The following is a 16,071-nucleotide window of genomic DNA, read 5'->3' as shown; positions in this document are numbered from 1 at the left end:
TTAAGTGGTAGAGCAGGGTGGGTGGTTTATAATTATTAAAATATAATACATAATAGTGATACAGAGGTCATCTGAATAGTTTGCAAACAAAACATCACTATCATCTCTGTGCGCCCTGTAACACTAATTCACTTCCCATTATCATAATGGATTTCAGTTCAGTTTGCAGAATTCCATGGTGACAGCCAAATGTAAAGTCATACAATGAGTGAAGAAAAGAACATGAATTGTAGAGAAATTTAGAAAAAAACAGATTTAATGTACTGGTACAATATAATATGAAAGCAAAATGTACAGCAGTTACACACTGATGTTTTCGTCATTTAAACTAAATGGCCTTCAATAAAGTTATTGATCTAAGCTTATATTTCAAATTTAATTCACCTAAAAATTCACATTACATGTCATAGATTAATTTCAATTAACTTCAGCTATCACATACATAACAAAGAACTAAGCACAATACTGTAAAACATAACTAACAAAGTTAGCATTTCCACCTTTTCCTGATACCTGAGTTATTTGTATCATAAAAGACTATTTTGAAAATCACAGTAGAGACTGTTGCAGGATGTATTGATGTAGCAGCATGATGATAAAGTAAAAATGCATGCACATTAGTCTCCCCTTAAGACCATGTGTCTGTATTTTTATGTGGACATCCTGTGGCTAAAGAGCACTGAGAAACTCCACCAGTATGAGACCATAACATCGACAGCAAAGAGGAGTACTTGACATGAGTCATATAGAAGAGATTTTCAAATTGTTGATCCAAGGTGGAGAGTCCTAAAAGATTGGACTGGCATCCTCTTGACAGGGTCCTGAGGTCAATACAACATTATCCAGCCCGATCTGTCCTCCAATACCTGTCCCACGCTGAGCTTCAAAGATAATCTGCAAAACATATAATGATACCGTTACATTTTTAGTTTGTAGATTTCAGTAATATGTGAACAATATGGAGGTTGTCTTTCAAATTTACTGTGAACCAAATTAACATTGTAGAGCACCACATAGACTGATACAACATCTATGCTATACAGTCTCTATTAGCTGGTACAGTTATTATCACAGTTAGTATTGTCATTGGCACTTACTGCGTTGGTTTGACAACCATGCATCCAATGAGAAAATGAAAAAAACATTCACCGATTCTGGGGCCTTGTCTTTCCAGGCCACAGTGAGGAGCTCTCTCTGCCAGCCCTGGCCTCTGCTTTGACTCTGCTCCCATACTGGGTAAACATTGTTATCAAGCAGCACCTTTAGTGTGCCCACATTATGGCCCACCACACGGTAGTTGAAGGTGAGGCAGAAGCTGCCTTGCTGGGCCCGGTCATTAAGAAGCAGCTTCAACCTGGCCACATCCTCCTGCTCACCTAGGAGCCCACTCATGGCCATGTAATACTCAGCACCTGAGGGAATTTTAGCACTTATAAGTAACTGTATCTAAATGCATCTCATCTAATATGTGAAATAAATGTACTTTGCTACATATTAATATTTTTGTTACCGTTATCATGGTAGACTACACTCCAGTCCATATCATCAGCTTTGTCTTGGATCCACTCACATGCTCCCTGGTCAAAGTTGCAATCCATGATAAACTCTGGAGACAGTATAGCAGTTTAGCAAATTAGGCATCCAAATAGTCCTAATGACACACAAACTGATATTTGATTACCTTCTTGAACTGGTGCTATGTGGATTTCTTTGATTTCTGTGGTTGGGCCAAGTACTGATTCAAAGTCCTCTGATACTGTGAATGAAACACTCAGTGTGAATACATCAGTTTTTACCGAGCTACTTCTTTAAAAAAAAAAAAAAAGATAAACGTCCTTATCTACAAATTATACACGCAGACAAAAAAATATCAGGTTTACACTCACAAAAATGTGACATACAGTAGAACTTTTTTCTTTTCCATATGAATTCCTAAGAAAATATGTGACCTTAAAATAACATTCCAAAATGATGTAACATGATGAAACAAAACCAAGAAAAGAGTTTTAACCAACAGGTGTTGATCTGTCCTGCTGTCACTTGTGTATCGAAATGAAGCATCTTAAGGATACAGTCCCTTAGGCATTTTAAAGCTCTTGCAGCAAATCACCCTCACGGGAAGCAGCCTTAGGCAGCTAGATGAGTGACAGCTGGGGTTCTTTAACCTGCTCAACCAAAGCAGGCTAGTATTAGAGAGGTCTAGAATGTTGATGAAAGACTTTCCTACAGGTCAAGTCTGTCTGCGCAACATCTGTTTTAGGGAAAACATAATAAAAGGCTCGGAGGCTTTGTCCCCTTCCCCCATCCCCTTTTGAGTAGATTGGAAGCACACCCAGGATGAGTTGTATCCCTGGGCTGTCACATGCCAACAGAGTAAAATTCCTCCCTGGAGGTGATGGGTGTCTTGGGGCCTGTCTCCTCTTGCTCTCTGAGATCTTACACAGACTTGGGTGTTTCCATAAAGATTAGTGGTGAAAGCAAACCTCATTTATGGGGTTTGTCAGTGAGATGGTGTACTGCTGCATGACCACACTACCCACTATTCTTTTTCTTTATCTGATGAAAGTGTCTGAAGATGTTGCCAGAATGTGTATAGATTATTTTTTTTACAGTGCTAAAGGATGTTACAGCAGGACAGTGACAATGCATGACATGACAAATCAGATTCAATGTGTCTCAGCAAGAGTCATATTTAAGTACAACAAATACTGAAAATTCTTCACTGTTTGTAACATCACACCTTCCAAGAAAAGTCATTTAGATATTGAGGTCAACAAGCCCCTTTTAAGCCCCAAGAACTACTATTTTATATTTATTTCAGCTTCCTCCTGAAAATCCAGTGATTGTGTTCAGATGCTGTGTAGACACAAGAGCAAAATCTTTTGTATGGTTAATGCTTTGCAGACCACTCAGATAAGACTACTAGAAAAAGATTTATTGTAAGGTAGCCAAATGAAATGACACTCACTGAAAACATCTCCTCTTGGATTGAGCTGGTTGTCTTCTACTTCCTCTTCCTCATCCTCCTCTTCCCCTGGAAACCCATCTTCTGGTCTCGCCTTAGTCTGGGTGCCAGTGTAGACCTCTTCATCGTAGTCAAAAGGCTGCTGGTGGATCTTAGGAGGTGGTGTTGTAACTGGTTCAGTGATAACGTTTTTAATATCCTCGTTATCCAGATGACCTCCCAGAATCCTGGGCCCAACTTGGGAGTCTGGGATGGCTGCAGACAGGAAGAGGAGTCAGATTAGAAGTGGTTTTGCAATCATGACTGGGAAATACGTTATGTTTCCAGGACGCAGATGTGTTTCTTGTTTGTTGCCATGTATTTTGCAGCTGCTATTCGTGTTAATCACCTTTTTGCAGTTAGCTACCAGTTCATGGCTAAAATACTATGCTTTTGGAGCAGTACTATAGGAAATGAACATGCTAAGGTAACAGGCATCTCCTGCTCCATGCAGATGAAGCATGACAGTAACATTCCTTGCCTGTAACTTAAACATAAATGTGCAAACTTTTGATTACTTTTAGTTCTGCATATCAAGGGCCATGCTGAGGATTCCAGGTCTCATATCAAGCTGTTTTCACTGTGAACATAGAACATATCCAGATGTGAGCAAGGGAAAGGGTCAGGAGAGGTGATCTTAAAAGTAGACAAGAGAAGAGGATGAAAGGGGTGACAGGCCAGGCAGCAAACAATGGATTCCACACAGTCTCACCATTGAGGAAATCATCTGCACTGCCTTTGTCGCCATCCCACGACCTCTGATAAAACGGCTTGGCTAAAAAAATATATAAAAATAAAGGCATCTTCATTTACACTGAAACCCCCGGCCTATACTTTTTTATGTCATTTGTCTACATGAAGTTTCACCTGTTGTTACCTTGGTCCGGATCAAACAATACAACACAACCTGTCTTACCCATTCTTCTTCAGATGGCTGCCTACCGTACAGTGACATATTTACACAGGTGTGTTTTCAATCTGTGACTCTGTCTTACTCTGATCTGTGAAGGGGACTGGAGTTTAAAAGCAGGAAACGGGCCTTGGCAGTACTGTTGTTAACCGATGAGATGTCCAAAAGAACATGGCTGTAAAATAGTTTCCGAGCTAAATGACTGACTACTCACATCTGGGAAAAGCCTGACATGTGAGTTTTTTAAAATTTATTGTGAATTGCTTTATTTTTTTAAGGCACTCCTAAAATTCATTCATTCATATTTCAGTGTAGTAAATCATGGATCTCACCAGAGCATTCAACGCCATTGCCTCTGAAGCCAGACTTGCACCTGCACTTGTAGGATCCTTGACTGTTCAGACAGACAGCATGGTGACTGCACTTGTGAGTGCTGGCTGCACACTCATCGAGGTCTGGAATTGGAGAAAGTCTGTTTGTATCTTTAGGAAAAGAACTGATTGATCACAAATGTTTTCCCTTAATAAACCTGTATACCTTACCTACACAGTCATATTTTCCATCAACATATTTCAGATCATAACCATCCTGACACTTGCAGTAGTAGCTGCCAAAGGTATTAACACATTGTCTGTTGAATGGACAGAGATTCTTCCCGGTAACACATTCATCAACATCTGAAGGGAAACAAAACAGGAGAAGAATTAAAGGGTGTGAAATGTAATGTTTTTTCACCTATTGTGCATACTGTACTTTTACCACACCTACCTCTATTTTTTGTGTGTTGGATCCATGATAATCATGAAATGTAATGCTCCTATAGTCATTAATATGTCAGACTGGTTCTGTCACAGCCCAAGCATTTTTATGGGTAGAACTGTAACTTAATTGCATCCAGCTGATTTAAAAGCCAAGTATACAAAAGCCACATAATAGAATCTTTACAGACTTTTTCCACTGTGCAAAAACTCCCAAACCAATCCAAAGTCAATCCCTGTTCACTCTGTGAAGTATTTTTGATTTAGATTAGAGCTATTGTTTTATTAAAATGTTCATTCTCCTTACATCATGCTCTAGCCTGTCTCTAATTATCTGTCATATTAGTATAATATTTAATATATGTTTTTTGCATTGTACTGTGCCACTGTGCTGAGTGTGGATGCTCACCTACACAGCTCCTCTCATCTTGCCCCAGTTGAAGCCCTGCAGATGGGCAGAGGCAGTGAATCTCCCCTTGTACTTCCTCACAACCATATTGACAGTGAGCGAGAGAGCACGTCCTGGAATCTACACGGAAGGGTAACAAACACACAAATATGCAAAGCTTGCAACTGTGTAACTCTCTGTGTTGCCACTTAAGGTATCTGTAGATTGAAATACATTTCAGTTTAATTTATGTGTATAGTGCCAGTTAGCAACAATTGTCTCAGGGCACTTTACATAATCAGGTCAACAAATCCCCCAGTTGGGAGGAAAAACTGGATAGTAACAGGATGGGACTCACTGGCACAAGATCCATCAGGCATTAAGGTGTATCCATTGAGACAGTAGCACTTGTAACTGCCATATGTGTTCATGCAGCGATGCTCACAGGGACGGGGTTTCAGGCCACACTCATTCAAATCTAGAAAAAAAGAATCACCCTTCATTTTCTAACTTGTAAAACCTTCTTTTCAGAAAGTTAAACATCTACGTTTTGACTTGGGAATTATTGAAACACGACTGATTACTGACTAATAATTAGAACATAAAAGAAACCACTTAAAGCAGGATAGTGACTGGAAATTAGATGATCCTGTTTTGACCCATGTTTTCCAAACTTTCACTGACCTCAAATACTCACCTTGGTTACATGTCTTTCCAGTGTATCCTGGGAAACACTTGCATTTGCTGGGGCCAACACATTCTCCATGCTTGCAGCCATGCTCACACTGGGCTGGTAAAACATTTAACGTGAAGAAAATGCCATCATGGACTGTAGTCAAACCACACATTTCTATTATGCAGACAAGGGTTTTCAGTCTAGAGTTTCATTTCCTCCTCATTTCCTGGGTTAGCAAAATATCTTTCATGAAAAGACATGTGCACCCTGCATATTCCTTTCTCTACATATGTTTTGGTCACTTAAAACACAAATGTGAAATGTGGGTGAATGTTTATATAAAAACTATTATTGATCACAAAACAGCCTTTGAATCAGCCTGGACCGTTCTTACCCTCACACTGTCCTTTGCTGTTTTTCTTCCAGCCATAGCAACACTCTAGTCTTCTGCCATAGCGACACACACCTGGCTGGTCTCCAGTAAGGACTTGTCTGTGGTGCCTTATTAGAAGAAGTTAAGAACAGAAGGTAAAATCTATCATTTTACTGTCATAACAATATTTATAATCCACCATGAGTAACACATAAATCCTTCAACCAATAAGTAAAAATTTATTTCAACAACAAAGCACTCATAGGTTTAGGTAATTACAAATTCAAATATATTCAGATACACAATGTTCCCAACACATACACAATCAGCTGGTGTGATGTACAGATGGAGATAAACGCACTAATCAGACACCTCTTGTACTGCATATTGATACCTCACACACAACCCTGTTTCCTTTTTTTTTAGTATCTCAGTTTTCATCTGACTCTGTTTACTAAAGCCAGATGAGAATTTACTGTATAGTTATTCTCAGCTGCTAACAGGAAGCCAGTGCTGCATTCAAAATAACCTACAGTACGCAGAGAGAGATTACATTGCATATGTATATTTTTACCCTGTAAATTTGATTAGGCTGTCAAGGTGCTATTTACCACTGAACAAGTAATAAGTAAATATTGGGGGAATCAATATCTGAATCATACATTCAAATGTGACCTCACAGCTTAGAGCAGCCTAACTCCCACCTTAGTGCTAAACTCAATATCCCAGATGTTTAGGTGTCTCAGGGGCAGCATCCCAAAGCAGCCTTGGCTCCACTGGGACTGGAGGAATCTGAGACTCGATAGAAATCAACCAGAATAGCCCACAGGAGAGGGGCTCCTAACTCTAACAGGTGCTCTTCAGTTATTAGCAGTTGCTGTGCCACATTTAGCAGACACACTGTCCCAGTCCTCTGTTGGCAGAGGCACTAGTGTGTACATGCCATTGAAACAACAGTTTCCCCTTTAAAGATTTAAAGCACATAATCCAGCACAAAATACATGAGAATAAAACAGAACCACTCTAATGTTACATACTTTTTATAGTGCATAGAAATCTGACATGATAGTATAACATCTTTTTGACTCTTGGCTGAGCAAATATCCAGGTAAAGTTTACACCTGCTGCAGGACTCTGGGTAGAAACACACCAAATGCTCAACTTCAGTGACTTACCTGTGGGCTTTTGCAGTACCAGAGCAGACACAAATCAAGAGACAAAAAGCACAGAGAAAGGTAAACGGCTGCATGTCTGTGACCGTGGGCAGCTGGAGAGCTTTCTTTCCCACAGGGCTGACTTTGGTTGCTGTGAGTCCCAACTATTCCTCTAAGGGGCTTACGTTCATTAAAATGCTCAGACAAGTTTTCATGTACTTCCAGAGCACACAGTCAAAGTCTCCTCCAGGGAAAAATATCTCTCTTACTCTCCTCAGTGCCACAGCTGAACTATGTATCCCATAATTTGCTTCCTCTCTGAAATTCCAGAGGTGGGTTGGCACTGTGAAATGACACTGCACACTGAGGGATAGGTTGTGACTTTTGTAGGTAGGAGTGTGTTTGTAAGGGGGGGGTGGGGATTATGTTTAGGGGTGCTCCTCTCTTCACTGAAACCCTATATAGAACCACATGCAGCTCTTTTTGTGGATCACCAATAGGAAATATCATACAGTTTTACCTACTTTTTGTTTCTCTTCTGCAGTAACAGCTTTACATGCCTTTGTTGCTCACTGCCTGTGCTGTATATTTTTTGGATAGTTAGCTATATCAGCTAATTTTGGACCTCAGACATGTGCAGGCCTGTCATTAGCAGCTGCAGTGCTCTTTGATGTCTTGCTCACAGGTAGCACAGTATGGCTTTGCTCTCTTACTCTTGCTAATTCTGAGCTCAGCCATAAAAAAGTTTAATGAGCTTTCATGCTTTCAAAGTCAGCCTGAACATCTGGTCTGCTTTTGAAATGGGCAGGTGGGGTTTCTGTGTGAGTTTGGGGGTTTGAGTTTATTGAGGAAAAGAAATTGCACATGTTTTGGATGAAAAGCTAATTTTTAACCTGAATTGAAAATCTGTTTCTTTTATACATTAAATGTCTACCCAGTGCCAAAAGAAGCTAAGTATTCCTCTTTGAAAACTGTAAGGGAAATTGTTTTCAGATGAGAAGAAAGTCTACAGTTAAACACTGTAGTTGAGCTCAACAATACAAGTCTGTGATTATTTTGCCAGACATCCACTATTCATGTCAGGAGGCAGAAATGTTTCAGCTTGCTAAATGATGGTTATATCTTACTTTGCTTATACAGTGAGAGGTCAAATCTAAGACAGTCCCATTGTTGCACCCATTTATTGCAACAATTATAAACATTTGAGTTTAGTAATACTGCAGAACACATCAGTGTAACACAGATATGCCTTAACATAGCAGAAGGTACATAAAAACAGTTAGTTCATATTGCTGAATCCACATAGAAAAATTCCTAAGTGGTAATCCAGCAGGATGCTTGGAAGGCAGAGGAGGTTAGGTTGTTTGGAAGCAGGCAGTGGTTACCACAAGTATGCACAGCTCAGCAGCAGTGTTGGCAGAGGCTCTGTAATATATAATATCCTTTAATAGGGGATTTCCAAAAAAAGGCCCACCTTTAACAACGTCATGTCAAAAGCTTTTATTGTATTCTTTAGGAGAGATTTATGCAAGCAGTGTCCTTCTCCAATAAATGATTTAGGAGTAAGATGTTGAATTCTTCTATGACAATTAAAGGGTTAAGAGGTGTATTCTGACAAAACAACGCTGCAGGCAATCCTAGGAAGAGCTATATGCTCCAGAATAACACACACACACACACACACACACACACACACAAAACACACATCCTATTTCTAGTCTGCAACCTGACCCTATATAACTGACATCTCAAGCATGTGGGTCAAATGTTCTATACATTAAAACTGCCTCTGTCTTGCTGCTGCAGTGTTGGTAGAGTGGGCACAGTCAGTGTTAGGGTGAATGTTGGGTGTTGGAGATTCATCTGCACACTACACACTCCCACTTGGCTTTGATGAAGCCATTTTTGTCACAAAGCAACACGCTCATCTGTCAAGGAAGTCCTGGCATTCAGACCATGGCTCCAGCTTTCATTGAGCATTGAGATTTCTGTGCAGCATAATGACTGTTTGGCTTAACAAATGTAACATTTCAAAATATTTTTGGCTGAAGTATGTGAATATACTATATGTTAAATGACCGAAAAGCTTAACGTATGGTAGTATAGAGTGATATGCATACTGAGTTTTACAAATGTCTGGCCTGATTAATTTGGCTATGTTTTGGTATTAAAAATGATATTTTTTTTAGCATTGTATTTAAATATAGAACTTTTTTAAATTTATTATTTGTGTAGTATATATACAATATACTTTGTGCTTAATGTAAAGAAATTGTCCCTCAAAAATAATAAAAACGAGTCAGTCATAACTCACAGCAAATTCTCAGTCATCCAGGTCATAGTATGCTGAAAAAACTTAGAAGAAGGCATCTGGATATAGTTTTAGGCAGAAAACTACGTCCAGATGCCTTCTTCTAGGTTTTTTCAGTGTGTTCTTTCCTTATTTTCTTAAATTAAGATTTCTTCCAGTAGGGGGAGACATAGTTTGGCACTGGCCAATAATAAAGAGCCAAAGGGCAGACAAAGGGACCACGTGTTGCTATGTAATTTGCCTGTAGTCTGTGCAACTGAGTTGGAGTTTTGTCTTTATAATTAGAAAATCCAGCTGTTCTATCACCTGGATTGCAGATGTTTTATTTGTACAAAAGAAAAGGATATTTCTTTATTAATGTACATCCATGTAGATCTGAACAGAAACCTCAGCTGTTTGCGAGTGAAATTTGACCAGCGGTGATCTGTTATGTACTTTTCTGTCACCAGAGGTCCCTGTCTGTCTGTCATATTTTCATTGACTAAGGAAAGCTGTGCTATAATCTAACTGAGAGTACAGCTTGAGCCAGTGCACAAACAGAGGTGACTATTTATTGGTCAGTGGTCTACTTTGCTATTTCCTGAAGATATTAAACATGGGCATCTAAAAAGTGGAGGGTTAGTTGTATCAATTTTACATAACTCTCATTTGGCTTTTCATGTTTTCTTATGTTTTAAATGTCTTACTTGCAGACATAAGTCATTTCATATTATAAAAAATGCATGTCTTCTTTTCAAGAAAATCATTTGTTTCTATGTGGGCACTCATCCACTGAGTCCTTCATTGTGGCCCATGGCACACTAAGCAAGGATTTTACTATAAAAGGAGAGACAATGCTGTTGAGTAGTTATTTTGAAAGTGATATGTGTACACAACCACATCCTGCCTTCAGTGAGAGATGAGATGAGCGGCGAATGCATTGCAGACAAAACTGCCTGCTGTGAAAATGGGTTGCCGATCATCATACTGTGCTACATACTATTTGAGACAATGTGTTTAACTACATTCGAAACTACTGTCTAGATTTGGCCAAATTCTATATAACAGTCACATTTCAAAAAGCTGTGTGCAACAATACTCACTGAACTTTCTTTTAAATATGCTTATCTGGCATCAATGCCGCTTCAAAATAGGTTTCTGCTATGTTGCAGTGGGGTTATTCTAAAACCCTAAATCTGATCAGACATGAACAGTAGCTTACAGCAGTGCAGGGACTGTACTGACTGGGGCTGTAACTTCACCTGCAATAATAAATGTGACCTTAAGAAATCTTTTTGACTTTGTGCGTGTAATTCTGATCAGGCTTTCACTATACCCCACCTCTCTAGTGCTAAATTTGAAAGTTCTTGAGCACAGAGGGTCAAACAAGTAGTTACAATGTTACATAGAGTTTGTGCACATACTGTCTTGCAAAAAATGTAACACATCTTTGAGGAACTGATGATGGTCAAATGTCACATAGTGGCTGAGGACAGAAAAAGGCTTCCTATAGGGTATCATTCTGATATTATTTCCCACAGTAAGTGTACAAAACAAGCCCTAACTATGATATTTCCACTTTCATCATGGTCTTTGCAGCTGTAGTGTTATGGCTCCATCCTTTGTCTGGCCCAGCAGAAGCCTTCTGTATTTCACACACAGCTTTTAAGTCCAAATGCTCATCTTCAGTGTGACATCTGCTGCCTTACATACATACTATACAATGACAGGCTGCTGCTAAGTGGGGTTGACCTTGGGGGATTCAGGTTGAGTGTGAGATCATACAGACACTTTTTCTCCTCAGCATGATGCAGGCTTTGGCCTCAGGAGGACACCTCCTATTCTCCTGTCATTAATAACGCAGTAATGGGCAGAGTGGTGCCATGCCGTGGGGGTGGCCTACAAGAGGTTGATGTGTGGCCCACCATTACTTATTAATTGTGATGAGCTTGCCTGGTCAGAGGCATTACAGTGGCCTATTAAATCTGTCACAAACCTCTTTTGCTGGCCAGCCTGCTGTAGGGCTGATGACGTTGCTTCACAGAAGTAACACTGAAGTACATCAGGTGCTTCGCTAGAGTTGTATCGCTGTCTTCCTGTATTAGAGGGGGACTAGATTAGCATCACATATACTTTATATATAAACATATCTACCTAACAATATCATGTTATATTTTTTTATTTCTATTTCTGCAAATCTATGGTTGGTTAATGGGGAACTTCCCCTATACACTCCTTGTCACATGACTCTATCTAAATCCATGCCCCATTACAGTTACTTTTATTATCCCACTTTTCAAATGAGGTGGTGCTCTAAAAATTCTCTAAACAATTTTTACAACTTTATCATTACCCAGCTATTGCTGTAAGGACACACAAAAGACAGGCATGACATTTTAGACTTCAATGAAATTTTTAAATTCAACTATTTGGGGTTGTATAATCTATTATTAAACTCAAAGATATGAGTGGAGTGTATGTATGCGTGCAAACTATGTATGTGGCCTAACAATTATGTCACTTAGTATACAAGTTCTTCTTTGTATTCACATGATGTTCGTGTTCTGGGCAGACAGGAATGAGGTTTATATGTTACACCTACAGGTTCCTCTGTAGCTGTGCATGACACGAAGCGGAAACAGACTGTGACAAAAGAAGACACAAATAGCAGAAGTTAGAAGTTGCAGTTCAGAAACTCTGGCTGAGACTTTGAGCTTATAACTTTCACATGCTGCTTTGAGCATTATATACACAAACACTCAGCTGGTAGTTCTTTAGGTAGCTAAAACCCATGATAGATAGATAGATAGATAGACAGACAGACAGACAGACAGACAGACAGACAGACAGACAGACAGATGATAATATGATGCTTTATATCTACATCACCCTATGTTTTTGTGTAAAATGAACACATTTCTCTTATATTTCACTTACAAACAAGAACAAAAAATCAGGAATAAGGAATCTGGTTAACAAAATCAGTGGCCATGTACATATACACACTGTAAGTTCACTAACAGAGTCGGTTAAACTGTGGCATTTAGCTTCTACAGTACAGCGCTGCAGTTCTTTAACCACATCCTGTTACACACCCTTGAAACTTCACACAAATTCACAAACAACAAGCTGCTAAAATAAATTTTCCACACAAGACATTTAACAGTCAGGGCATGATTTTCTTGTCAACACAAGTGTTAGATACATTTTTACCAAGGAATGATAATAATAATCTGTTTTGTCATCTCAAGTGCTGCAGGACCAGTATGCAACATAAACTTTTAGACACATTCTAATCCTGTGCAGACAGTATAGTAAGCCATATTGTACTGTAGGTTTGAGAAATATTACTTTGGCTGTAAGTGGGAGGAGGAGTAGCAGACACATACTGCATAGTAGTGGAGCTCTGAGGATTTCTCAAGGGCATTATCCTGCCCTAGTATGATCATACATTCAAGACCAAAGGCCTTAGATTAGATGGATTATCAGTAGAGATTTGGTTGTCCAGTAGCAACAATCACAACAAACATGCATCCACGTCCTTTCCTGTTATTTAAGGGGAAAAATTGCCAGAAATTTTATTGTATAATTTTTTTGTCTAAGTATCACAGTGGTGCATGTTTCAGGAAAGTACTAATTGGTGTGCTGGTCAGTGCTGCAAACGGAGTTTTAGTCTGAACTCTGGACATACAAAGGCACTTCATGTTCTCTCCAAAGGAAACTACTTTACTTCCTGCAGTACATACAGATCTCAGCATTTCAGACCAAACCAGTGTCTATGGGAAAACATTAAAATATGAAAAAATATAAATCTGTCATGTTGCATCCCAATGTTTGTGATGTGACATGACTACTAATCAAAAAAACTCACTTCCAGTTCCATTTATATGACATGATTACTGGCATACAATCTCCATCTCCCCCTTTTAAATGCAAACTTGTCTCACTTCACACTTTTCTCTCTTACTTCCTTCTCTCTGGATCATATAATTTCTGTAAGACTGCTAGTTTAAACCCTCCCCTTCCTCTCACTACATGTGTGGCATATGATACAGGTTATATACCATGTAATCCTGTGAATTCTTCCTTCTTATACATACGGTATATACTCTAGGTACATGAGGACAGCGGTACTGAAGAAGGTATTTAGGTGGCCAGACTCACAGCTGGTGAGCTACTGTGCACACCATGGTGACTCTCTTGCAGTTGTAAGGTTGCATGCACAGGTCACATTAAGCCACACATCACTGCATCTCTGCCAGTACACACATCTGCCTACTTAATCCGATTCCAAAAAACTACTCCAGCAAGCTAAAGAAGTAGCAAGCTATTAGGTTGCCTTTGTGAAACTTGGTCTGTAATTCTTCTGTCTTTCTGCAAATGTCACTGAGCTCTATCCTGTGTTGTCGCATTGGTAAATACCTATTCTACTGCAGTATTCTGAAATAAGAAATCAGTATGTGTAGACAATTTAGGCGTAACATGTTGCATTAATATAGGCTAGACCCTCTACCAAGTGTTTTCTATTCATTACTCTAAATAAAGGTTGACAGCCTTCAGCCTTCACGTTTCTGAGATTTTCTTTGTCACACACAGCAAGCATTATTGTGTGTCACTGGACTGGCAGCTCACACCCTCGGCTTTTGTGTCTTCCTATATCACACAATAGCAGCACTGCTTTTTCCCACCATGGGTGTGATACTGAAGACAAAGATGAATGCTCCTTCCCTTGGAGTACTCAGAATAAAGAACCTAAAGATGCTGAACCTCCTTTATATAGATGAACATTTTTATACCAGCTTCAGCTTTTTATCATACTTATATTTAAACATGATATTGTAGTAAACCTGTCTGATGCTCTTCAAAGTACTGACCCAGCTGTGTTAATAAATATTTTTACAGTATTCAAAAAAAATTTTTCATTCATGTAAAAGACTAAAATGTTCTTCTAACCAGTGTACTGCTGAATATAATTCTTGTTTTTTGAAACAAAAGTGCTTCTCCTGACTGAAATATGTTTACATACATACATACATAGCATTGATAGCCCCCCCCAACTCTAACACCTAAACAAACCAACAGAGAAATGTTTTTGTTGTTCTACTGCTTAACTTCATCATGCAGATTTTTTTCTAGAAACTATAACTACAACCCTTTATTTTTAGTTGCAGTTGAACATACAGTATGATTTCCCACAATAATTGATGTGCGATCCTGTCACTTCCTCCTGCATTTAAGATTATTAACCTGTAGGAACACTACTTGTCTTTACCCCTGTAGCAGTTCCTCTTTTTTTTCAGGAATTGGAAACCCACTGTGTTACATTCATGTGCTGCTTTAGGCTTTTGTTTTTAGTTTTATTGTATTTCATGGATTAGAATTTGGATTTCATGGGTTAGAATTTTGATACTAACTGATAATTCATTTACTTTTATTAAGAAAATTGAGTGTCTTCCAAATTTTGGTCATAGTCCAGACATATAGCTACATTTACTACAGCATGTTCACTTGTTTTAAAATGCTCATCTCACATTTGCTCATTTTTTACAGCCCTGTATGTCACAACATCACACATCATTTATTTAACAAGTTACTTCTAGCTTCTTTCCAATGTTACAGTATGATTTGGTTGCAGTAGTAATCCTTATGAGGCAGCAACACTTCCAGTGTAATCTCATTTTCAGAGCACATTACGTATGTAGACATAAACAGTCTCAGAAGAATCTATGCTCTTTGTAAACGGGTGCAGTCACTTGGAGCCACAGCTGGTCCAGAGGGTGCCCATCAAAACAGGCAGATGGCCTCTTGGTGCCTCAAGCCAAGTTTACCACAATCAGTTCTTAGTGTCATTTGCTTCCCATTTCATGGACAAGATTCTTAACTTCAGACTATACTAGCGACATTAGTAGAAACTTTGTAATATAGTAAATATTTATATTAATGCTCTGCTCTCCATCCAAAAAGGATCAGGGTTGATTTTTCTCTCTTTGAGGTATTCTTTAGCGAGATGCGGAGCCCTTTAGCTACATTGTCAGTGTAAGATTCTCAAGCTATATTAAACATCTTAAACACTGTAACAGGGGATAGTGGTGCCTTGTGTTGTGTAATACTGGCTAATGTGATTCCAAAAGCACACATTGTTATAGGACACTGAGGAGCTGTTGTGTTACTAGACTGCTCATAAGGATGGGAGAGGACTTAGAGGAGGTTGGGGTCTGGCATCACAGATGTGTATGAATTCCCTGGCCTTTTGTTGCTTCTTAAAAAGACAAATGCCCTTCTTCCCATACTAAAAATGACTTTAGATTAAATGTAGCCTCATGGGAAAGAAAATTAATGTGGAATTGTGCCAGTCTCTCAGCAGAGCCTATTGTTTGAGTGCAGCTGTTAAGGTCCATAGAAACACAATCTCTCTCCCCAACATGAGATATAGCTGTCATTTCAGCAAAACAGAACTAGCTGCTTTTTTTTTTTTTTTTTTTTTAACCTCAGGGACAGCCACACATAGGGCCGCCTCC

The 16,071-nt window shown here is 39.0% G+C and overlaps 1 protein-coding gene across 1 annotated transcript; it reads right to left on the bottom strand.

Annotated features, from left to right (window-relative positions):
* Positions 1-441: 441 nt before the first annotated feature.
* On the bottom strand, positions 442-7,470 carry egfl6 (EGF-like-domain, multiple 6). Its single transcript, XM_020596559.1, has 12 exons — positions 7,285-7,470; positions 6,131-6,237; positions 5,758-5,850; positions 5,419-5,538; positions 5,082-5,201; positions 4,457-4,591; positions 4,247-4,369; positions 2,969-3,220; positions 1,682-1,756; positions 1,511-1,606; positions 1,150-1,412; positions 442-894 (listed from the first exon to the last, which is right to left on the bottom strand). The coding sequence occupies exons 1-12, from the start codon at positions 7,356-7,358 to the stop codon at positions 787-789; spliced, it is 1,566 nt and encodes a 521-aa protein (XP_020452215.1). The 5' UTR covers positions 7,359-7,470; the 3' UTR covers positions 442-786.
* Positions 7,471-16,071: the final 8,601 nt, after the last annotated feature.

Source organism: Monopterus albus, unplaced genomic scaffold (assembly GCF_001952655.1).
Source record: "Monopterus albus unplaced genomic scaffold, M_albus_1.0 scaffold30.1, whole genome shotgun sequence".
NCBI lineage: Eukaryota > Metazoa > Chordata > Actinopteri > Synbranchiformes > Synbranchidae > Monopterus > Monopterus albus.
Note: the sequence above shows the minus strand (reverse complement) of the source record. Positions and strands in the feature narration are given on the sequence as shown.

Excerpts from the sequence above, each read along its gene's own strand:
- egfl6 (XM_020596559.1), bottom strand. The coding sequence starts at position 7,358 with ATGCAGCCGTTTACCTTTCTCTGTGCTTTTTGTCTCTTGATTTGTGTC. Across the intron at positions 6,238-7,284 it reads GGTACTGCAAAAGCCCACAG|GCACCACAGACAAGTCCTTA; the intron begins GTAAGTCACTGA and ends TCTTCTAATAAG. Across the intron at positions 5,202-5,418 it reads GCCTGATGGATCTTGTGCCA|ATTCCAGGACGTGCTCTCTC; the intron begins GTGAGTCCCATC and ends CCTTCCGTGTAG.